The 24,444-nt window shown below is 41.1% G+C and overlaps 1 protein-coding gene across 1 annotated transcript; it reads right to left on the bottom strand.

Moving 5' to 3' along the window:
- Positions 1–621: 621 nt before the first annotated feature.
- Positions 622–3,478, bottom strand: LOC133995959 (schlafen-like protein 1). The gene is made up of 4 exons (XM_062435467.1): positions 3,155–3,478; positions 2,555–2,651; positions 1,022–1,428; positions 622–933 (listed from the first exon to the last, which is right to left on the bottom strand). Exons 1-4 carry the CDS (start codon positions 3,476–3,478, stop codon positions 622–624), a joined length of 1,140 nt encoding a protein of 379 aa, XP_062291451.1.
- Between the last annotated feature and the right edge of the window lie 20,966 nt (positions 3,479–24,444).

A 24,444-nucleotide genomic window follows, 5' to 3' on the forward strand; every position in this document is an offset into this window, starting at 1 on the left:
CATTAGTAGATAATCATGAATATGACCAACAAAGTTATGATAATGTACGTATGTTGCCATGTTGGCAAAATTCCATGTGATCAAACGAACAAATCAGTGTTTCATGTAGTTAAGATCATGACGATTTCAGTTTGAACTAATACAAGTTCTGTAGTAGTAAACCCATCAAGCATGTTTCTTTTTTCCTAGAAAAACTGAAGGTAATGTGCAATGAAAGATTTCTCTGAGTTACTGGAGCTAATGTGGCTAGCCTGGATGTGATTTTGACTGTCTATTTAGGTCTTTTTTGGCCTCCATCAACTCATGAGGGAAATTTCAGGCTCTGAAACTGCTAAAAGCTCCAAGATGTTCATCAGATGTTGACTAAATTGTCACGGTGCTGGACATGTAGGGCACAGAGGGTTTATCAGTGCTTGGAAGAAAACAGCTGCTGGAATTGAAACTGATGAGAAACCAGAAAACCAAAACAATGAGCTAAAATAAGCTATAAAAAAAAGGCTTCATAGAGCTGAGTGGAACTGTAGAGTAAGGTAAGAAATTATTGAAGGGAAGAATAAAATCTTTAGTTAAATTTATTTTGCTACTTTGCTTCTGAGCCAAACTTTCACAGCCGGACAAATTTCACATCTGCCTGTGTTGTGGAGGTGAAGGTGGAGGTGGAGGTGAAGGTGGAGGGGATTCCTCTTCCTGATCTGGGGCTCTGCTGTTGTGAGCTGAGCAGGCATGACATGGACTTTCCGCAGGAGGTTGGAAAAGGTATGCGCTGGCATCTCCATCTGGAGGGCTCCTCTGCTGGTTCTGTAATGTGGCCATGAAGTGATACAGTGGAGTGAGAAACTGAGGTAGTCTGAAGATCTGCCCGGCCAGGAACCACATCTCAGATCTGGCTTCATACAGGTACTGCTCCAGCTTCTCCACTTTTCTTTTCCATTTCTTGAACACACACACACACACAGCGTATCAGCACTTGTCATTTTTATACAAATTTAATACAAAAAATAATATTCCTGGACTTTCTTACCTGTTTGCACCACTCCAGGATGACAGCGGTAGTCAGAGGACCCTCAACACTCCCATCCCGCCTTATGTACATATTCCCTTGTTCAGTCTGATAGAGGGTCGGCTCACTGTAGGCTGGAGGTGCTTTGAAGGTGAGGCACAGCACCTTTAGGTGGTTCCCCTGCACCCCGAGCTTTACCACGGGTATGAACTGCAGGCTGTATTGGTGAGGTAGGACAGGAGGATGGAAGAGCCTCACGATACGGTCCACCAACAAGCGAGTCTTGTCCTCCTCTTCATGGTTGAAGTACACACCACAAACCAGCCCGCTGTCATTCACCCCGACCACCAGACTGCCCCCTTCACTGTTCAGGAAGGCACTTCCATACTTGGAAACGTGTTGGCTGAAAACAGTCTGCATGTAATTTCCTGGAAGAAGGAAGTTTCATGTTAATGTTTGGTTCTGTCTCGGATCTCCATTTACTTTTTTTTTTCCAAAATGGCAATTTGGTAAATTTTGGAAACTCAGTAGGACAAAAATAAATGGAGCAAATTTAACTATGAAATAACGTGGAGCAGCAAAGACATTTATGGGTCACTGACAAATAAGTGTTGGCAAGATGAGCAATTCAAAAATATCTTTAAAAATAGTTCATAAAAAGCAGCATCAAGTTTGTTAAAATGAACATTTTGTATTTTTGTTGGTTTTATGTCATTTGAAATGACATTTGCACCATTTTTTACCAAAAGTAAGACTGAATGCTCCTGAAAATGTCAAATGGTGTAACCACAAAAGCATGATAAATACTTAATGTTATCCACCTAGAGTGTATTTAAGTGGACTTATACTAATAATGACTTCATTTAAAAAAATTTCAATGTTTCCTGATGATGAAATGTAATATTTATAACAATTGTATTCCATTGCCTTTATTTAATATAAAAGTTATAATGTAAGATCATGCAAAACTAGTTGATATGGTGTTTTATTGAGAATTCAGTGTTTTTAAGCAAGTTGAATTATTTGGTACAAAGTTTTTATGGTTACACCACTTAGACATTTTTACCATAATCCTCTAATATATTCTCTCAAAATGGATTAAAAGCAGAAATTTGATGCTGGTTCACAAAAAAAGAATGTGTGCAAGTTATTCATACGTTTATTGTCAAAATGTAACCCTTTTAAATTTGACTAAACTACATGGACACAAAAAATATATACATATATACAGAAAGCTAATGAACAACTCATTCAGACATGTAAACATAGAACACAACAATATGATTCAGTAAAATTCATGATGTAGATGTTATTTCCAGCTTCTCAAAATGAGGATTTGACACCCCTCATATTTTCTCACAATGTTAATTAAATATCTCTAGGTTTTGAACTGCTGGTAGGAAAAAAAAAAACCCAAAAAACCCCAGCATGTATTTGAAGATGTCAGCTTGTTCCTGTCTGACATTTTATTTAATAACTGTCAACTGTAGCCCAAAGCCTAACAATTTTTAACAGGATATAACGTGTCGGCTGTAAATTTGGTTGTAATCTTACCTTGACCGTTCTTGAACTCGATGTTCCGCGTCTCGTTTCCTATATGAGCTCCGTAGTAGAGCCAGTGGCAGCTGGTGAGGTCCTGCTCACTAATAGACTGGGTGTCACAGGGAGAAAGAACAGCAGACTGGGTCGGTGAGGTCAGGTCAGTGAAGTGTCACATTGTTACAATGACCAGTTGGACTGAAATCATAACAATCATATACTGTAGCCATCTCTGTATCATTGAGGTCATTGGTAGAGGCCAATACCAATATCAATACATGAGCAAATAAACATGAAATAACTATATATGAGCTAATATTCATACATTTAGTACATATAAAGTGAAAATACACTTTAAATTCTGAACAGTAAAAATAACTCAAATTATTTTAAATCAATATTAACATAAAATTCTATTAAAGATTAATTGAAAGGTCAAATATTCATAACAAATGTTTACAAGTTTTTTTTCTTTGCATGGGCCAACACATACATACTAATATCTGTTATAATAATAATGATAATAATAATGTGTGTGAACTAATATCAGCTGAAGTCATGAGTCTGCCAGTGTATCCTTCCAGTTTTAGTGATTTTAGGTGCCTTTGGTCTCACCTGTGCTATTCCCAGCTGACCAATCAGGTTTTGGGCATCACTGTTGCTGTAATGTCTTGGGGGACTCTGTGACTGAGGGCTGGAATGCCCGGATCGTCGCCTCTGTCCAGCCCTTCTTAAGCCTAACTGTCTTTTTTTGCCTTTACAGCCAAAACCTCTCCTCGTCCTGGCACGCCGGGCTCTGTACCTTTTATTTCTGTTCCTTTTATTTGTCTTCGCCCTGCTGCTGGTCGTGGAGCGAAGACTCGAGGAGACGTCGGGTCGGTTCGATTGCGTCTCGTCGGCCGACGAGGACGGAGACGACGAGGCGGAGGCGTCACTCATCGTACCCGGGTTCGTCCTCCTTCCCCTCCCGCTCCACTTTGTAGGTTTCAGGCTTTTGTGTTGCTGATGCATTTTTTCTGTGAATTACAAAAGCTGCTTGACCGCGCAGCAAATGATACGATAACTTAGAAAGCTGTGTACTTTACAGGCCGCAACACTTTGTAGACATACAGTAAGTTGTCTGGAAGTGTAGCAGCTTATTGTGTGTGATTCAGCATAAGATACACAGTGTGAGATGATAATAAGGGGGCGTCAGTGTGCTAAATAGATAAATGAACGTGAGGAGGCTTGATAAATCATCAAGTCAAGGCCGATCAAAGCAATGATCAATCAAAGTCACGAGGCATGGCGAGGGAGCAGCGCTGGCACCAGGCTGATGATGACAAAGCTTATGAGTGTGTGTGTGTGTGCAGCTATACAGCGATGTACAGTCCAGCATCTTACCTTTTCCTGCAGCGCTGGTGAAAGTCAACCTGTTAGGGCTCTACAAACGTGCATCCAAACTCTGTAATTTTGAGCAGAAAAAGATTTTTTTTTACCCACAAATACGTGTATTGTTGGAAACATCATCTGTATTATCATCATTTACTAACTAGAATCTATTAGACAAAGAAAAAAAAGTGTGTAATTACCCTTTATGGTGGTTCTTCTTGGTTTGAGGAGATCAGGGTAGCAAAGTGCAGTTAAAAATGTCTGATTTGAGTCGCTGTATTGTTTAAATGATGCATATTCCAAAGTCAATTTAAAAAGCAACGGAAAATTATTCGTGCATTCCGAGACAGGAGGTCGGTTTCCAGGGCGACAGGATACATATAATTCAAATGTTATAGTAACTTAATGTGGGCACATGTGTTGAAAGGGGGTCATCAGGGGCCCCATAGCTCATTTTCACCCCCCAGAACCTCCTAGCAGGTTAATCCAGCCCTGAACCCAAAGTGTTATTTACAAGAGAAATGGAATTTTTGCTGCATTTCTTAAAGTTCATCTCTTCTTCCATGCCATTTACTGACTAAATAGTGGAACGTACATGAGCACATCTTCACTGACTGATTAAGTGAAGCAGAACACTCAGCACAAAAACAGTCTGTTGTGCAGCCGTAACACTTTACCTGCAGTGGTGCTCATTCCACATTATAAAACATCATAAGAGAGGTATGAGCACATTGTGAGTGCATGATAATTACTATAATCAGAGGATAATATCATAAACACAATGTGAAAGAGTGGCTGGGACACAGTCCTATTTTAGTCAATGAGATGTTGTTAAACAGCCACTTGAGGTCAGTGTTGTTCTAAGTTATGAGCCCAGGTTTCTCTTGGTTGTATGGATGTCCTGAATCTGAGGTCAACACATAGGACCCAGCAAGTGACCTCAGTTGAGAAGAGGCCATGCGCTGCCTGAGTGCCTGAGACGAGGCAGGACCGAGAAGACAATATGATCCTAAGTGTAAGCGGTTTCAATCTGCCGATGGCTGAAACAATGGCTCTCTGAAGCACGGGGCTGTGTCAAGGCTGTAGTTTCAATGCAAGCGAAACACAAAAGACATTCTGCAGAGTAAACCAGCAGCCACTGTAACATAAAACTGCAAATATTCAGAGGAAATGCTGTAGAAATGGATTACACCCAATGGTTTTTCTTGTCCATTTTGTGTTAATGTAAATAGGATTTCAAGCCAAGTCTTCCTTATTGAAAGGCTTTGCTTGAAGGCTTTGTATTTTTTCATTCTTAAATTGGGATCATTTCTAGTTCAGGAAACCACATTCTTTTTTTCATTTGAACCTTCTGGGGAAGAGTCTTATTTAAATTGCAACTACTGAGTCTATAACTAGGATTTTTTTTAACTGAGGACACAAATCTAAATCCCCAGAGACACCACATAACCTCCCTCATGTTATATAAATACATGTGTGAATTTTTTATTTTCCTTGTCTAAAATCAATCAGACTTCAAGATTAAGTCACAAGAATCTCAGCTCAGCATTCAAAACGTACTGTGTGTAATATGTGTGTAGGAGATGTACACAAAGTCTCAGACGCACCATAGAAGACATAAAGGCTTCTGGGTCCTCAAAGGTAGATCCTGTTCATTTCTCTGGATATTTAACCAAAGACAGATATAGGGATGCAACTGCTGATTATTTTCATCATCAATTCATCTGTTGATTATTTTTTACATACTGACTGGCTTGTCCTCTAAGCCCCCCCTCCCTCACTATTTCACCCATCAAGTTTCCTGTTCTCATCACACATACAACTCAAAATACATTTTCATTCAAATAAATAAATAAATGAATAGAAATGTTACAAAATTCACTGAAACAATAGGCTCAACATTTCAGAAGTACACAAAAGGCTTCTCATTTTATAGCCAGCGACTATATATTTAGCCATAGATCTTATCAGCTGTACCTAGTTAGCTCATTAAGCTAACGTTAGTAACACGGCTTGCTTGAAAACGGTCATTGGCTGACTTTTTTATGTCTCAAGCCATAGTCACTTCTTTTAAAACACTGCCTGACATGTTTCCTCACCACAAAGAGTTTTAGACATATTTGTTATGAAATGCCACTGCGTTAGCTTGTTATGCTACATATCACCACCTTTTTTTAACATCACCTGTAAACCCACAAACTCATTAAGTGTTAATGTGAGTTAATGATGTTCCCTTTATCATTCGTAAGTAATGTTCGACCGCCCTCCGAATGCTTTAAATGCTGAGTATGTCTCGTACTACAGCACCGTCTACACCGCTTTGACATGTGGCGAAATCCAAAGCTCCACTGGCTCGCATGGTTACAGTTGCTAAGCTATTATTGGACAATTACTGCTCGGAGGATGTGTCAAGCAAACAGTCAATTAAACATTTAGTCTGTAAAATGTCAGAGAATAGTAGAATAGTGAAAGATGCCCATCATAGTTCTAATCAACCAATCAATTTGTAGTTTATAGTTCCTAACGATAGCAGCATGTAATTATGGCATGTGTAGACATAAATAGCCACCTCACAGGGAATATGTGGAGTGACTATGAGGTATTAGGACTGGGTAAGTTAGTTGACTCTGTGTGCCCCTGGGAGAAGGGAGTCATTGACCCATGGTCAGTCTTCCTCCAGCAGCAATGCACCTCGCATATTATCACCCAAGTGAGTCATCAACGGCACGTCAACATTGCTGAGGTTCTTCATGCCAATCTTCCTATTGCTTTTTTAATCCCCCGGCGTGCCTCGTTTGAGCGATCGCCTCCCTCCCTCCCCCCTTCTTCTTTCTTCTCTCTCACTCTCTTTTTGCTTTATATCTCTCACCCCCCCCCAAACACGCGCACACTCGCCATCCTCCCCTGCATGCTTCCATCACATTCTCCTGAAAAATTTGGAGGTCTGCCAACAGTGTTACACTGCTGCTGTGTGTGAATGAGGCAAGTGTGTGTAAGTGTGTGTATGTTCATGTGTGTGTGTGTGTGTGTGTGTGTTTGTGTAGGCCTGTGATGTATATGAGTGTACACGAGCAACTCTCTCTGTGTGTGTGTGTGTGTGTGTGTGTGTGTGTGTGTGTGTGTGTGTGTGTGTGTGTGTGTGTGCAGATGCAAGATGTGGGTGTGTATGCTCACCACTTTTTAAGGACACAGTGTTTTTCGCCAACATGTGAATTCAATTGACGACTGAAGGGAGGAATCACACAAGGAGTGTGTGTGTGTGTGTGTGTGTGTGTGTGTGTGTGTGTGTGTGTGTGTGTGTGTGTGTGTGTGTGTGTGTGTGTGTGTGTGTGTGTGTGTGTGTGTGTCTGGACAAATGGATGAATGGGCAACTAGCTTCATTGCTTTTAGGGCCTCGTTTGTGTTTGTGCTTGTGCTTGTGCGCATACGTGTGAGCGAGTGAGTGTGTTGAAAAGAGTGAAAGAATGCGAGAAAAAGAGGTATTGGATGGGTGTTGTCTTACAAGCAACAACAGCACATTGCAGAAAGAGGCATTTTCAACCGATTTATTAATCCTTTTAGGCAATGTTCCCTGTTCAGAAATGCAAATTGAATCAATCTGAGTCTGACTTTTAAGACTTTCAAGTGGGATTTAATTAGAAGCCGAGGCGCACAGTTTTAATGAGAGAGGGGGTGGAGAGAGAAGGAGAGACAGAGAGAGAGAAAGAGAGAGAGGGAGAAAACGAGGGAGAAGGAGGGGAGTTAGTGTTTTAATGTTATTCCTATGGGATCGGGGTGAAGGACACATAAACCCAGCGCTGACGGCTTTCTTAAAAGAAGATAGTCCATCGTTCCATCCGGCCATCTGTCCGTCTGTCCGGCTGCCCTTCACCTTCGACTCGGCTGTTTACGCCCAGGGAGGTGTTGGTGGTCGGGGTCTGTCTCTGTGACACTAAACAACACCCCCCTTCCAGTCCAAAAAACCCGCACCCACATCGCCCCTCAGCAGAATTAAAAAAAAAAAAAAATCACCCTACTTCCTCTGCCAGTGCTTCAGCTCTTCTAGCAATCTCCATCTCTGAATCCTTTGTCCTTTTGTGTTGCTGTTATTTACTCCAACACCATTTCTCTTTCCTCCTCCTCCTCCACCACCACCACCACCACCTCCTTCCCTCTATTCCTCGCTGAGATTCTCTAACCCTCCTCATCATCCTCCCATCATTTTCCGAGCCCTAAGCTGGCTGAGCCTCCCAAAGCCATCAGGTCTGATTGTCTGATCTCGAGGCGTCGAGTCCACCGGCTGAAATGAAAAATGAGGATTCCTCTCAGCCTCTATTTTTATTCTGTTTTCATTCTCTCTTTCATTCATCTCTCCTCAGTCAACCCCCCCCCACCCCCCACTTTCTTTTGCTTCTTTTCCCACCTCTCTTTCACACTCTCTATCACGCCTCTTCCCTCAAACACACACACACACACGTATCCCTCAGTTGGTTCTTTCACTTGGCTTTCTTCACCTTTTGTGGTCTTCCTCACGCCTGCCAATCCTCTCCTCTCATTTCTTTTCATTTCTGCCCTCCAGTCCTCTGCTGGGTTGACTGGCAGCTGCACTGGCACAGGAAACATGTGAAGGCAGCTGAGAAAGAGCAGGAGGTAGAAACCATTGTTCTGTATGGTAACGTTTGACGACATCAGTCAAGAGTTCTTTAAGATTCTTCTCTAATTCCTCTTCCACCGTTAAAGCTTATTTTTGTCGATCAGATATTGTGTTTTTCACTTTCCTGTGACCTTGCGAATGATAATTGCAGCCCCGGAATCATTACAATGCCCTTCGAGATCAGTGATGCTTTATGGTAATGTTATTATTTCCTCAGTCGCGAGTAGTGTAACAAATTTATTTCTTGATCCCTTCTAAATATCAATTGAATTACACAAAAAACTAAATCCCCGCTGATCCCTCGACCTGTTTTTCTAGCCGTCCTCTCATGTGAAGCTTGAGAAATGGCGGTAAATACTCGCTCCAGGTGGATGTAACTCTGCGACTTTGATTTCACAGGGCAAAGAATTGGTGAGAACGGCGATCAATCACTGGGAGAGACAACTGGCTCATAACTAATTTGCGAAGGGAAGAGAGGATGTGGTGATAAACTACGAGGTGTCACGGAAAAATGTGCAGTGTTATGAGTTACTTTTCCCTCGGAAAAGATGAGTAATGGCCTATTAAGACATTTTTTGGAGTTAAGAAACAAACTCTTAATTGCATTACGACGGAATTCGAAGACAGTATTTCACATCTGAATTCTTTGGAAACCTCCCTGTAGGCTTCAACATGCCTGAACATTTATAAAAAATGTCAGTCTGTCGTTTATCTCTGATATTATAGACATATGCATATTTATTTAATACATGCATAAGTCAATAATGATTCATAATTTAATTCATTTATGAAGCCAGGGTGCCTTTAACTCTGAGGATTTACAGCATTTTCTCTGTTTTATTTTAATTCATCATGAAATGTAATATCTCTTGTTGTGTTGGGTTCTGGAAAATGATAACGGGCATTAGTCACTTATTTTTGGCATTTGAGAAACAATAGTTAACTTTAGCTGTAATCTGTATTAGCACAAATATAAGACAATATTCTTTCTGGAAATTAAGTTTGAAAAATGTTCTATATTCAATAACTAGACAATTACAACATCAGATATTTTCTTTTTGTATGGAGAAAGTCTACAGAGAGTGTTGCATTCTGGGTTGTTTGTACCCTTAATGTTGCTAAACTAGTGAGTGTCTCAAAGCCTGTTTATAGTTAGTCAGTCGGTCCTAAAAGTGTTTGGTTAGCTCGGTTTATGATGAGTCAAAGTTGACGAGAAGCTCAAAAATACAGGAAGTCAGAAAGATCCTAAAATAGTTTGACCTATGTGAGTTTGTGAGAATGTGACTACACTATGATGTATAGTAAGTCTTTTTTCCAAAAACAGCTGTTGTAAAAGAAATATTTAAAAAGTCGGTCATCTTATAATAGGGTCAAATTATATTCTGGCCAATACAGTATATTGTAGATCAATATTAAACTGATTGCATTCTTGAAACCCACCATAATACATCTGATGTATTAACACCATATAAAGTTGTTGTGGCTAACATGTTCACAAACGTTAGCAATGTTAGCAATAAAAATTGTTGTGGCTAACAGGTTAGCAAATAGTTAGCTGTTTACATATCCACATTATTCATCATTCATTTAAAGTTATGTTTCCTGCCTCCTGACACATGTTAGTTCAATATTCACTCTCCTTTTAGCTTTGGTTTGGTCTTCACCAGTTCTGAAAAAAATATGTTCGCCAGCTAGCTAGCTAGCTAACTTTTTCTGTGTGCCATGTGGTTCTGGGCAGGTAGCGTATGGTCGATTTATCAGAAGTTTTTACTAAAAGTGCTGGAAACAGGGTTGAGAGTTGAGTCTGTGCTAAAATAAGTTTAAAATACTGTGTATTATAATAAGAATACAATTTAAGGAACTCAACAGTAGATAAAAATAGATATTGACAGTTTACATCTGAAACACTGGTTGTCACACTTGATTGTTCAAACCTATGCCACCACTTTAACCATGATGTCATTAAAATAGACTGATAGGAGCAACTTGAGGCTCACAGGTGGCTGACAGCCAAGCCAAAATGTTGTCAGGGGCCTCTGGAAAGCATCACTCCTGTGTTGGTTTGGTGGCGAGGTGAGGCAGGGCGAGGCTGCCAGGTGTCAGTGTGGTAGATGAGCTGGTGGTGTGTAAGGCACAATGTGATGGAGTGTGTGAGGTCCAGTCTATCGCTGTCATTAATAACCCGGACAGGCCTGCCAGCACCTCAGAGCCCTGCTGCCATACATAACCCTCAGAGCAGCCGCCAGGGCCCCCTACACCGGCCCCCCGAGGAGGCACGCGTACACACACCCGCTAACTAGTCTGACTACTGATGTTAACATGATAGAGAGGAGTCATGTGCGGTGTGAGGAATAGTGCTACACCTGGAGTGAAAAAAAATATCAGAGCAGAAATACGAGAGGTTATGGTCTCAGATGTTCTTACATATTTTTCCTTCCCATCTGTGGGTCCACTCAACCGAGACAGACAAAAGAATAAAATATGTGAAGGAGTCTGGCAGATGTGTCTGCTCTTGTCTTTGTCACAAAGCAACACTTTCTTTACTGCCAGTGCACCCATGGTGAGTTACTCTTAAATATCAAGATGCACTACGTACACAACGCTCTACGTCAATTTGGCTTTTGTTTCACTTTGGTCTCGTGACAGTTAAAATCTTATTTCACGCATCTGCTCTTAGCATCTGAACGCTTGAACACCATTCAGGTCTCGGTGAACTGAAACGACCCAGGCTTTGGATTCGTGAAACCGCTTGTTTACGGACGAAAGTGAAGACATGGCAGAGAAGAAGATGGACATCCAGAGGAGAAGAGTGGATGAAGAGCTTCTTCATGATCCCATAGCCCGTATTGATCAGTGAATCTACCCACATACTTCTTTTTACCAGGTATGAGTTTCGATCACGGGTCAGCTACTGCTTTCCCTTCTCTTGCCTTTGAACATAGGTGAGTACCTGTCCTTCAACATATCCATAGGCACAGGGAGGGAGGGGGGTGGGCATGGTGGGGGCAAAGAAAATGAGTAAGGGAATGAAAGAAGTGGAAAGAATTGGTTGATGGCAAATATGAAGGGGGGGGGGGGGGGGGGGATAGTGTGAAGGTAGAGTAAAAGAGACAAGAGGACAATAGAGGGATGGCAGCAGGGCTGTATGTTTGTGCGGGAAGGAAGGGTCCCCTCCAGTGGAGATGGGGAGATAAAGATTGAGATGGATAGGAGAGGAGAGAGGAGGAGAGAGGGAGAGGCTTTAATGAATTAATGACTGTTCTCACAACTAGATGCCTCCTCTCTCTGGCTCAGACGCAGCCGATGAAATAATAAATAAACACATGAATAAGTGAAGAGGCCTGGATGAGACGCCACTCCGGAGGGGTAGAAGATAGGATTGGGGGGGGGGCGTTAAGGCGGATAGGCACGCGGTGAGCCTCTCTGGTGATTTGCTCCAACATCAAGCAGCTGGAGGTTACTGAAAAATTTAGCAATGCGCGGGGAGCCGGTGAATGCTAATAGCGCAGACTGACTCCCCCCTCTCTCCCCCCCCATCCCTCTATCCTCCACCAACTCACTCCGGTGCACTCCTACCACCTTCAGTCTCCGGTGACCTTGCTCGACGGCGAGATGGAGTGGCCACTGGCATGCTAACGAGACACTGACTCCGGGTTTGCAGGGTTGCCAGACGCTGCGGGGCGTTAGGAGGGCAAGTAGGGGCATCCAAATGACATGTTAGCATGGCCGGGGCCTGGATAGAGATGGGCAGGGTGCCACTCATCCAGGCCAACAAGGTCTATCAGATTATATTAGGGAGGCGGAAAAGATTAAACAAGAAGGGTGTTAATGAGGAGTGTTGGACTTGAATACAACCTCCAAAAGCACACAAAACACATAGATTTGCTAATCTGGCTGGGTCCTATATTCATATCGGTGTAAGATTAATCGTTACATATCAGAAAAACTGATACAAGAGTCCAACATTTAGCTACATTGATACACAACTATGAAAAATCAATATAGCTGTCTCGCGACTATCCCTAATCACAGACCTGCTTCAAGCCATTCACAACATTCCCACACTGAAAAAAATGTCAGACTAGCATGTTCACTTCCTGAAATCTTAACATCGTATTATGGGTCTTCAGAACACACTGTTGAATGAGAAACTATGAAATGCGCTGTTAAGATACGCCAGCTTTAGCAGTAAATGCTAGTTCCAACTGACCCCAACTCATCTCAAGGATCTGAATGCTTCCAATTATAATGGTGGGTAGAATTTTATTTTAACCAATAGGAAAGATGGCCAAAACTACAAAAATAAGACACAAGTTGAACCCTTGGTTAAAGTATTAATTAACCTGCGTAGCAAAACACAAAACCTTTTATCTATTTCATAAAATCCAGCCTCAGTCTTTCTATCGTCGGTCCAGACCACTTTCCAAAGCTGTTTCAATATCAATGTCTCCCATGCTGTAATATCATACTGTGAAAATCGGGGGCTTTTTTTCAGGGTAATGTTGAACCTGGCCCCTTCCTGCTCTTTGCTGTCCATCAAATGCTTGCTGGGTAATGACTCATAGCAAATCAGAGTCAAACGCACAGTGGTTGTTAAGAAGGTCTGAGCTAGCCCCCCTTTATGAGAACAAGAAAGGAGTGCTAGTTATTGTCTGCTTTTCAAAAGGTCTGGTTTATTTATGAATACAATTTTTCTAAAATATAGTTTGGACTTTGCCAGTATTAGCACTTCAGCACTGAGGAATAGTTCTTAATTTGGGTAAGAGCAATTGTTTAACGTTGACCATGATGACCCAAAGAAACCCTTGTACAGTCTGTTTAGATTGACAGATTGAGATTGAGATTGCAGTATTTCAAAAATTACTAAATGGGTATTTTCAGCACAGTAATAAAGTATGCACCACCATTTCAATAAATTCCTATAGGGAACATTTCTCAAAGCTTCCCAAAGACGATTATGTAACAGTACAAGCCTAAAAGACCGTTTCTGGACAAACCCTTTATGTTAACAGTGTAGGATTACTGAAGGGTAAGCAACCGTTACAAAGCAGTAATGTGTTTGGGCCAGTAAGCTCTCATCAGAGCGAGTGAAAAGCTGATGACCCTTTGTGACGCTTGTGTCCCCTTCAATGAACCCTTTGCAGTGTAAGTAATCTGTCATTTTCACTCGTATTTGTGGGATATGATACCTTTTACTCTGTCTTGATGAAATAAGGGATTGATATTGGAGTAAACTATTTTTTTTTATGACTAGTATGTGAAAGAGAAAGGCAGGTCAGGGAATTTTTTTAAGCTTTCATTTGGGATTGCTCATCATTTGACTGTAAACTGTCTGAGTCAACTAACCATAAATCTTGTATCGTTGTATACCTCATGTTGTGCACAGTATAAGAGTGCAGGATGAGTAGCTACTAAAGAACTTTTACTACTAAAGAAAATTCTTTTAAATTTAGAGTGGGCCAAAGGTCATGAAATGTTTCCACTCATACGATACGTCAAATTCACCAAAGACAGAGTACTCGTGAGATATACTATTTTTGAAGGCAGGTGAAGTGTCTTTCCATTGACTCTGACCCAAACGTCCTCATCCTCCTGGCCCCCAGGCCTCTGGAAGGCCTCTGGAAGGCCCCTGGCCCCAGTCCCCCAGCCGTGATGCTGACAGACTGGATGGGAGGCTCAGGGCGCCACTGAGGAGCCCCGGTGACATGATTTACGGGCAGAGCTGCCGGTGTTGCTGGGCGACGTCTCGCTGCGGTCCCCCGCCACTATAATCGGAGCTCCACGTCCGGCTCCGAGGAGTCTGCCCAGGCTCACATCACCACCTCCCCTCCTGTAGCTCCTCCTCACCCCCTCCCCTCCCCTGTTGGTCCAACTCAACAATCTCTCTCGCCTCCCTTCCTATCCTCCTGCACCACCACCACTGAGGAATTGTCAGGCAGAGGGAGGGAAGATAGAGAGGCTTGCAACAATAGTGTGATGAAGGCCACTCCTTTGAGGTGAAGGCACTTAGATACAGACACACATGTGCATACAGACGCACACAGATACGCACAGACAACATAATACAAAGAGCAACACCAACACACGGCATTGTCTTTCCTTTGACTGCAGTGTGGATTTATTGGCTTCTACGTGCCGTGCAGATCCATCCCTCTTGTAAAAAGGCATTGTCTCTGCTCTACAGAACAGCAGCACCAGTGTTCTGGCTCTCCGTGTCTGAGACTCAACACCTCCAACGCTTTTCTATCCATCCACTATAATCAGCAGAGAGCGCTGGGAGTGACTTGGAGCCTGGCTGGCTGGCTCGGCTTGCTCCAGAGTGCTGGCTGCGAGCGAGGTCATCTGTCCAGAGCACTGCAAGTCTACAGGGAGAGCGAGGGGGAGAGATGGAAGGGGCTATTTGAGGAGCGATGGAGGAAAAGGAACATCCTTTCTTTAAGTTGTATTGGCTAAGGTTTTCCTGTTAAACATACTTTAATAATTAACTTTACATTAAGTTATTATATTTGGTGCAGCCTTACAATACATTGTATTATAATTCTGTTTTATTATTAAAGGATTACATGCTTTGCATTCCTTTCAAGAGGATACATAAGTTATTATATTTAGATATGAATATTCAACATTTAATTATGGGATTATGACAATTGTTAATATTTAGAAAGTTAAATGAGAAGATTGATACCACTTTCATGTCTATGGGTCACTGCCAGTATGAAGCTGGAGTCACGAGGTGATTAGTTTACCTTGCCAAAAAGTCTGGAAGGTCATTAACATGTCTACAGCTTACTATTGACTGTTAAATTCATACAGAAAAAATCTTTTACAGAAAGTTAGATGCTGGACCTCCAGTGGTTATCTATCTACTAGTTATCTAGATAAGGCAAATCTTCTAATTTTACAATATACTAATCTAGTCAAAAAAGTTATTAATGGTTAAAATCCAAAACATCCACTGAACAATAAAGCTTGTGACTCACACATATTTGCAAACCATTAAGGATAACAATAAAATCCAAGACTTATATCCACTGTGGTCCTAAATGTAAAAACTGCATTCATACAGGAGTCATAACAAAAATGAGAGGGGGGCCCAGAACACTCCCCTGTGGGACTCCACGAGGGCTGGATATCGGTACTCAATACCTTTAAGGTATGTAACGAAATAAATTGATACCATGTAGTATCGAAACATCTCCTGTCAAACAATACCTGAAATCGATCCTTTTTGCACCCAGAGCTCGAAAATACGACTGTTTGTATGGACTTGCTCACAGCCAATCAACACAAGCGTTCTCCGATTTAATGCAACATGTGATTGGCCCACTGCCAAAGCAGCTACAACTGTTTAAAGATTCTATTTACATGATGGTTATTGAATGAAGTACTCAGCTGGTATCAGTATCACTTTAAGGGTTTTTGAATTGGTGCTGGTATCACCATTTTTTAAACAATAGGTCTCTAGACTCCACGTGTTAAAAGTCGACTATTAGATAATGGCATTAAACTTCAACTCTCTGGAATCTATGACAGTTCACACTGTGCAGTACACTGTGACTCACAAGTATAAATCCAGTCTTACTGTATTGTAATAAAACTTATGTCATGCATAGGCAACTGTATTCATTGTCGAATTTCCATTTCCATTAAGAACCAATAGGAATCATTTCTTGTCTCACCACTCTGTGTTTATAAAAGACTTTCAGCCCTAAAACTCTCCACCAGAGATCAGAGGAACATTGCTACAGATGTGTTAGCTTCAGGCAGGATGAAACAACAACAAAGAGGACATGAGTGCAAATATAAAGATAGTAAAAGCTTTCAAAATACCAATAACATGATCAGTCAGATATCAGTCTGTATTTTAAACTCAACTTCAGTCTAAAGTGACTGGCAGCTATTCCGTATTTTAATGCGATCACAACCGGTATTGACTAACCCATATATTGCTCTGACCCCCGTCAGGGCATCCATTCATCAGACGGCCTGTGTTTTCAACCAACTGAGCCTGTGAAGCAGCTAGAGAGGGCCGGCAGGACTGTGATCAACCATGCACAAACGTTAGGCAGCGGAATGGGGAAAGGAACGGAGAGGAGAGAAGAGAAGAGCTGTGTCAGAGCTGTCTGCACTGAGGCCTTCAACACTGTCAACAACACAGAGCTCTGATGGAACCAGGCCGACTGCTGCTGCTGCTGCTGCTGATGATGGAGGTGTGTGTGTGTGTGTGTGTGTGTGTGTGTGTGTGTGTGTGTGTGTGTGTGTGTGTGTGTGTGTGTGTGTGTGTGTGTGTGTGTGTGTGTGTGTGTGGGCGTGGGCGTGGGTGTATGAGCGGGTGAAAGCAATGGAAGCTGAGAAAGAGGCTTTTTTTTTTTTTTTTTAAGTTGTGATAGAAGGTTTGTCACCATAAAGCCTCTCATCACTTTTCAAAGGAGAACAGACGCTTCTCTGAGAATATAAACTCACTTTCTCTGCATTTTTTTGAGCTTTATCAAACTAGAAAGAAGTAGCCAACTATCCCCTTTACTCTGTTCCTCTTTATCATCAATCATCTCTCCTTTTTCTCTCACACATGCACACACATACTTAAACCGTGTTGGGAGCCCAAAGTGTTGAGGTAATGACTTACACATGTCCCTATTAAGGATCTGGCACATGGCGGGGGAACTTTCCCACCCGTCCATAATTGATATTAATCCCTGCTCTTTGGAGTGGCTCGGGGGAATGGTCGGAGGAGACGTTAATGCACATACAATGCCATAGTCCTAGACCTTGTGAGAAAAAAAAAAGAAAAAGAGTGGAATAAATGAGATTAAACCCTGCCATAAAGGAGGGGATGAGACAAAAATGACGAGAAAAGAAAAAGCAACAAAAAGAAGAAAAAAAAGGATGGAAAATTCCTTTAAAAGTGAATGGAAAAGAAGAATAGAGCAAAACAGATCAAGATTTCAGCTTGCACTCTTATATAACAGATACAGTATATTTAGTATTGTAGGATAGCAGGTCATTTCGTCATTTTAAAGTTTGAAATAAAAGACTCTTCCTCATCAAAGGGACGCAACATAATCCAGTATTGACTGAATGTATTGATTGACATGCAAGGTAATAATTCAGGTCCGAAAATTACGATATCGATATATCGGCCGATAATCTTATATATACAGTTTATATACACATAACGTTTTGGTTTTTGTTTTTTAAATGTGGTTACCAAATACTTTGACCAAGATACATAATGGAGGCTGTGATATTTTACAGTTTAAGAATAAACTTAATATATATAAAATGACATCAGTGCACTGAAACTTCACTGGGAATTTAATATGTATATTAAACTTGAATTGGGAAAAAGGGTTAGATTAAATATACATAAAATGTGACCTATATATCTTATTTTTTTAAATATATCGGCACATATCAAACGGCATAGGGACCTTGTGGGAGCCTTCAACGACTGGAGCGAGAGGAACGGCCTACTCCTGAACACCACCAAGACAAAGGGTACCCAGTACCTGGGTGTGCACCTGGACAATAGGTTAAAGTGGTCCGCTAACATGGATGCACTTTACCGGAAGGGCCAGAGCAGGCTCTTCCTCCTTCCTCCCTCATGTTTTAGCGGTCTGTGGTGGCGAGCGTGTTGTTCTATGCTGTGGTCTGCTGGGGTGGCAACATCATCGAGAGGGACACCAGGTGGCTGGACAAACTGGTCAAGAAGGCTGGCTCAGGAAGAGCCTTGGGACTGGGGACTGGGGCCCATTCCAACTCCCACCTCTTCATCCCCACTCCGGCATTGGGCACTTTAACATGGACTTTTATTATTTATTCTACTGCACTACACACCTTTATCATAAATGCTCACATTTTATCTCTTTTTGCCATTTTAACATTTTAACTCAGTGGTTGGTTATTATCTGTTTGTCTTTTGTTGTGTATTACTGTGTGTGTATGAATGTGTATATGTATAGACTGTGAGCTGCGAGATACCTGAATTTCCCCAATGGGATTAATAAAGTATCTATCTATCTATCTATTAACACTAATACTGATATATCTGTGATAAGCCAATATAAGCTAATAATATTGGTTGACCATTATATTGGTCAGGCTCTGAGGTAATAATCCAGAGACTTTTGCTTTTATTTGTATGGGGATTGAAAAATCTTATTTCTGCATCCCCTTCAATTTAATGCAGGTGAAAGGAATTTCTTTTGCCCTGCTCATAGCATTGAAAATATAGATTTAAAAATACTAATAGCAACACCTTTTGATTACTGTGGACACATTTCATTTAGATATTGTGTATTGAAGAAAAAGATACATAAACTAAACAAAATGCCATTCACTGCATTCCACTGTAAAGTATCTAGCTACATTCATAGACATGGGCAACTTTACAGATTTAAAACACTAAAAATTAGTTTGTTAGTTTTGAGGAATACTACACTCTTCTGCAATCTACAATCTTTTCTGCTCACTAACCAATGTCTGAAAAAAACCTGAGTATTTACAGGAAATCAGAACATTTCACAACATTATAATCAGCCTTACACAATGGACTAAATATTGTTTCAAATCCGTCTCTACACTACCAGGTCTGTGTTGTGGTGGAGAGTAAAACACCCCTTTTTTGCCTAAAACTATCAAATTTTAAAATAATCGAATCAAAAATGAAAAACCCAACGTGTAATTCATCTTGTGTGTCATTAGATAATATAAAGTTCTCTTTTTGGCATCAAAAGCCTCAAAAGTCGCAGAAATACAACAGAGGACATTGTCATTGTGTCCTCACTGGTGCAACCATGCTGGAGGGAGTTCTGTGATGTCTAAACTAATAACCCGGATGATGTCATCAGGGTTATTTCAGTTTTGTGGGCGTTAACCAGGCAGGGATAGTCTAACAAAAAGCCACAGTTCATTTGCATTATGGGAAATATAGTGCCTGGTGTCACTGGGGCTTTTCATACCAACTCTTTTCATACCAACTCTTTTCAAATCAACTCTTTTCATACAAACTCCTTCAGAAAATTGGTTTTTAGACCTTTCTAAAGCATTTATTGATATCCTCATTTTGATTAACTGCATCATTCTGTTTCTATATAAAACCACAACCCTACAGCGAACTATCAAGAACGCCATTCAAATGAAAACACTGCTGTTTGACAGGAATTTACCTCCTAAAGAATAGGTGAAAAGGGAACACTTGAAGCACTCTCTGCACACTTTTCTCTAGAACCTGTTAAAAACTCTTCATTCCTCATACCCACAGTCAATAAAGCACTCATCTCTTAAATCTGAATGGTAGTTAAACACAAAAGAGCAGAACGAATCAGAACTGATGGGCAGGTATGTGCATCAAATGGGGCACACATTCCTGCAATACTATCCAAGTGTGTCCAGATCTGACCTTAAAGCTTTTATCAGATCAAGGCGATATACATATCAAGGCGATATACACATATAGATATATATTCCCATCACATGAAGGATCACACTGTTGCAGTAAATCAAATATTGTTATCTCTGCATCATATCTGCAGCCTGATCTCTGTAACCTCAATAGCAGCATCCTCTAGTCAGACTGGTGGCCATGGGGGAGAGAGCACACAGCAGCCATTACATGGTCTACTGAGGGTGGAAAAATAGCTCGTTCTTGTGACGGAGTTATTTCTGATGAAAGGAATAAGTATCGTTGGCAGTTGCAGAAAAACTTCCCCACATTCCTTTTAAAGCCGTGGGGGAGTGTTGGCGAGGCTGAGGCCTGAGTTCCCAGCTGGGTGTCAAACACCGCCTGGAGTCTGCCCCAGTGGACATCCATCTGCCCCCACTGTCTGCCAGAGGGAGGGAGGGATAGGATGGGAGAGCGGGAAGGTCTAACATGGAGGTCATCCAAGCCCTTAAAGTGATAATACTCAAAGAAGGAAAAAATTTAAAATGCTTACAAAGTTTATTAACCTCAAAATGGGTTAGATCAGTTTCACTAGTGCCCCAGGTAGGATTAGTAAAGCTGGGCTTGTGTAGTCAGATGACGTGATTGCTCCACTGATTTAAAAGCAGACAGAGGAGAGAAGTATTTCAAATTTGTGATTGCAGAAAATACAGCAATGGCAGGGTCGTAATCTTCACCACAAAAGAGCGAGTGCCGAAATTGTAGTTGTACTAATATCAACAGACTACTGTTCATCCCGAGGGGGGGGGGGGTGAATTTCCGAACCAAATTACAAGAATTTTTAAGATTTATTGTAACACTGGCCAACATCACCAAAGACATCACAAAGGAGGAACCATTTTCTCCATTTTTTGTTGGTACATGGTCAAATAAACTACATGAGTCTCAATGCACTTAGGGCATGGTGACCATTCTGTATTTTTGAGCACCAGTTTGTATAACTACATACTGCGGTACGTTCAAACCAGACTGCTTCACTTTTGTTCAACAGCTGTGACCACCACTAGCAATTAGAGGGCCGTTGAAATGTGTATTTGTGACATGTTCAAATGGAGTGTAACAGAGACGTTCTAAAGTGGGCAAAGCTTTTAGATCGTTTCCCTTTGTAAAAGTAGGTATACGACAATAGAAATAATACTCTATTGCAGGTCTAAACTCTGTTGAACCCTAACCCTGGATTAAGAATTAAATTAATATTCATTATTATTAGAGATATACATGTAAGAAGCAGGGGTTAAATTGAGCCAGAACTGTCTGGGGTTGAAAACCAGCACATAGGCCTGTTATCAGGGGATGCTTGACTTGCACATCTTCAACAGTGTATATATTTTTACATTTTCCTCAGTCTTAATAATTCAAACAATGACTAGAACACTTTTCTTTGTAGTTGTAGAGATCATAGACCTAAATGATGTAATGTAAGAACTGCAAGCATCATCGCTTTCACGGTGTTTCCCTTTTTTCTGTCAAGGGATTTCCTTAAAAGCTACCAAGCAGATCAGTGACCACTTGTCAGTCAGTCAGTCAGTCAGACAGCACAGATGGCAGAGTGAGGTGGATGGCGAGGTAGGGAGAAAAATAGTTTAGAAACTGACAGGTGTTAATTGCTCTGACATTCTTTTACAAAATGATACTATAACTTTAAGCAAGATAGTTTGCAGCAGGTTACCTCCAATCTTTGGGTAGCTAACTTTTAGCTTGGAAGCTCTAGTTCAAGTTGTTCAAGCAAGCTAGCACACATATGTATGACTTTGTATGACTCTTAAAGAAAGAAATATATTTAACTTTAACAGCTCCTCTGAGGACCAAGTAAAAAAAAAAAACAAAGGAAGATTTGTAACGTTAATGTTACTGTGACGAAAACAGGTTCACAAAATGGTAACATGAGATTTCATTAATCACAGTTCAGCTCCCTGAAACGTGACACCAAATTTAACAGAACTTCATGAACTGTGAAAATTTAGTTTGATAGTTAACAATTTTAATTGACTGGTGATGAGGGCTGCTGGGCCAAAGACGCATTTCTCTTGTTTTGTATAATGGGTTGCTCAAGTGGCCCACATAGCGACGAGCACCCCAGTATTTCTCCCAGTACTCCCAATGGTCAGTCCAATGATGCACTGCCATTATTTATGGTTAGTTATTCAGATTAGGCTAATTAGGCTGTGACCTTTTACCCTTTATTGTCATGAAATAACAGGAGCAGATGGACCCAAATGCAGAGACCTACGTGAAAGAAGGGCTGCAGAAAATGGTCTTTATTCCCAGACAATGCATATGAAAACCAAAAAGTAGGCTGAGCTGAGAGGAATGGAACAGACTTAATGAAACTTGAAAAAAAAAAAATTGACAGGAACTTGACAAAGGATCCAAGAAAGACTGAACAGAAAACCAAGACTTAAGTACTAACTAAACTATTGAGGGAATGGAGAACAGGTGACTAGAAACTAGAGCAGGCTGGGAGTGATTAGCTGGGAAAGACACTGGGAGCTGGGCAGGGCTAACAAGCAAGATGCAGGGCAGGTGTGAAGGGAAAGTGTTGAGGGGGAAGCAGAATGGAGACATAAAAGGCGATTGAAGTAACAAGTCGGTCCTTCGAAAAAGTCCAACTCAAAATAAACCTTCTTCCACAGTGGACAACAGCAACCAACCAACCAAAGACCAACTCAAGAGTCAGATAGAACCATGACATTAATATCTTAACGCATAATTAATAAACTAATTATGTGTTATGGTGTGACAATGCTGTTGTTAAGGTTGGGTTAGGTTTGGGTTAGGGAAAACCTTTCAAAAGGTACAACAGACTCACAGATCCCTACTGATCTAGTTTAGGTAGGCACATGTGTTGGAGGCGTTTGTATCTTTTGTAATATGTTAAGTAGGTAATCCAATCTTGATTTAATTCCTTGATGTAGAAGTGCCATACTGAATGGCGAGGCGAGTTCAAATGTATTGTCCCTTGTCGCATTTCAGTCTGTTCTCAAATCATGTCACGCCATCAGTACTTTGAGTTAATATTAAGATTTTCCTTTTCCTTTGTCAATTCTTCGTATTGAATTCACACAGCAGAGCAACTCGGGCAACAAAGAGGAGCAGTTTGTACAGGAGAGAGGAACAGAGGAGCTGGGTCTGGAGAGAGAATAAATTGACACATTGTCTCACACAGTCGCAAATTAGCCAAAGCCATAAAGAAAAGACCAGATGAGAAAGCTCTAGAATCAAGCTTAAAACACAAGCCGAAATTTTTGGCTTCAACTCACCACGTCTTCACAATGTGTACTACAATGCCAAAATAACCCACCTCGCTCTGATCATTCAATGTTAATAGAGCTGCGGATGAAACGATGTTGGCCGTGAACTTCGCTCAAATGTCACATATACAGACATTTGTACGTTTTATATCAAAAGAGATGAGGCGAGAATTATTGACAAGTATTAGAGTGACCTGACCAAAGCTGGCTGTTATTGTGGATGAAAGCACTTCGTTAAGCAAAGAGTCTTGTCTGATTGTGTACCTTAAAACGTCAGTTGATAGCTCAGAGCCGTTGACCTTCTTGTTAGATCTTCTTGGGTTACAGAATACAACTGCAGATAAAATCACTAGTGAATTGCCTGCTCAAACATGGCCTTGATGATTTTTTTCTTAAAGAATGTCTAATGGGATTCTGCTTAGATCGTAGGCAAAAAAAGGAGTGTACTCAAAATTGAAAAGTAAGTTCCCCAGGCCTCGTAGGCTGGCGTTTTCTGAACAATAGGTTGGAGTTGTCTGTCTTAGATGCAGTCGAGCACTGCACAGAGACCAACCTCTTCACAGCTTTTCTTGGCAAGTTATACCGCCTGTATGATCAGTCCACAAAGACTTTAAGAGAGCTGTATTCTCTGAAGTAGGTGTATGTTTGAAAAGGAATGGTCGAGTCTTAGTGATAAGGTGGGTGGCTTCATCTTTCAGAACAGTAAATGCTGTTTGGGCGATGTATGTTGCACTCTACAATCAGCTCACAGCTGCAAGTTAAGATGTGAACCAAAATTCAAGTGAAAGATGTATGTTTGAGGGGCTAACAGCAAAGTCCAGTTTAATTGCTTTTGTTAAAAGCATTGGACTGATGATGGATGCACTTGAAAAACTTAAACACCTGTCTGAGGCTCTGCAGTCCAGACAGCTTAAACCATCTAAATCAGCCAATCTGATTAAAAACGGGGAAAAAAGCTGGATGTTTTCAATAGCATGAGTAGGAACCCAGACAATAGTCCATTCTACATAACTGCATGTGAGGCAGTGCAGCAAGGTGTTTTTAAAGGTATAACACTACAGAGTGACAGCAGGCAGAGGGTAATAGATCCTAGAACGTTCTATGCAAACGCATGCAAACAAGAATGGTTAGAAGTGTTGGATAAAAACATATTGCTAAGCCCTCAACCATTAATGTATGGGAAAAATGAAGAGAGAGAATTATGCAA

This window comes from Scomber scombrus, chromosome 16 (assembly GCF_963691925.1).
Source record: "Scomber scombrus chromosome 16, fScoSco1.1, whole genome shotgun sequence".
NCBI classification, from domain to species: domain Eukaryota; kingdom Metazoa; phylum Chordata; class Actinopteri; order Scombriformes; family Scombridae; genus Scomber; species Scomber scombrus.

Bases quoted from the DNA above. Each gene is read 5' to 3' on its own strand.
- LOC133995959 (XM_062435467.1), bottom strand. From the start codon at position 3,478: ATGAGTGACGCCTCCGCCTCGTCGTCTCCGTCCTCGTCGGCCGACGAG. The intron at 2,652-3,154 runs GTGAGACCAAAG...TGTGACACCCAG, and splicing joins GTCAGCTGGGAATAGCACAG to TCTATTAGTGAGCAGGACCT. The intron at 1,429-2,554 runs GTAAGATTACAA...TCCTTCTTCCAG, and splicing joins CGAGTTCAAGAACGGTCAAG to GAAATTACATGCAGACTGTT.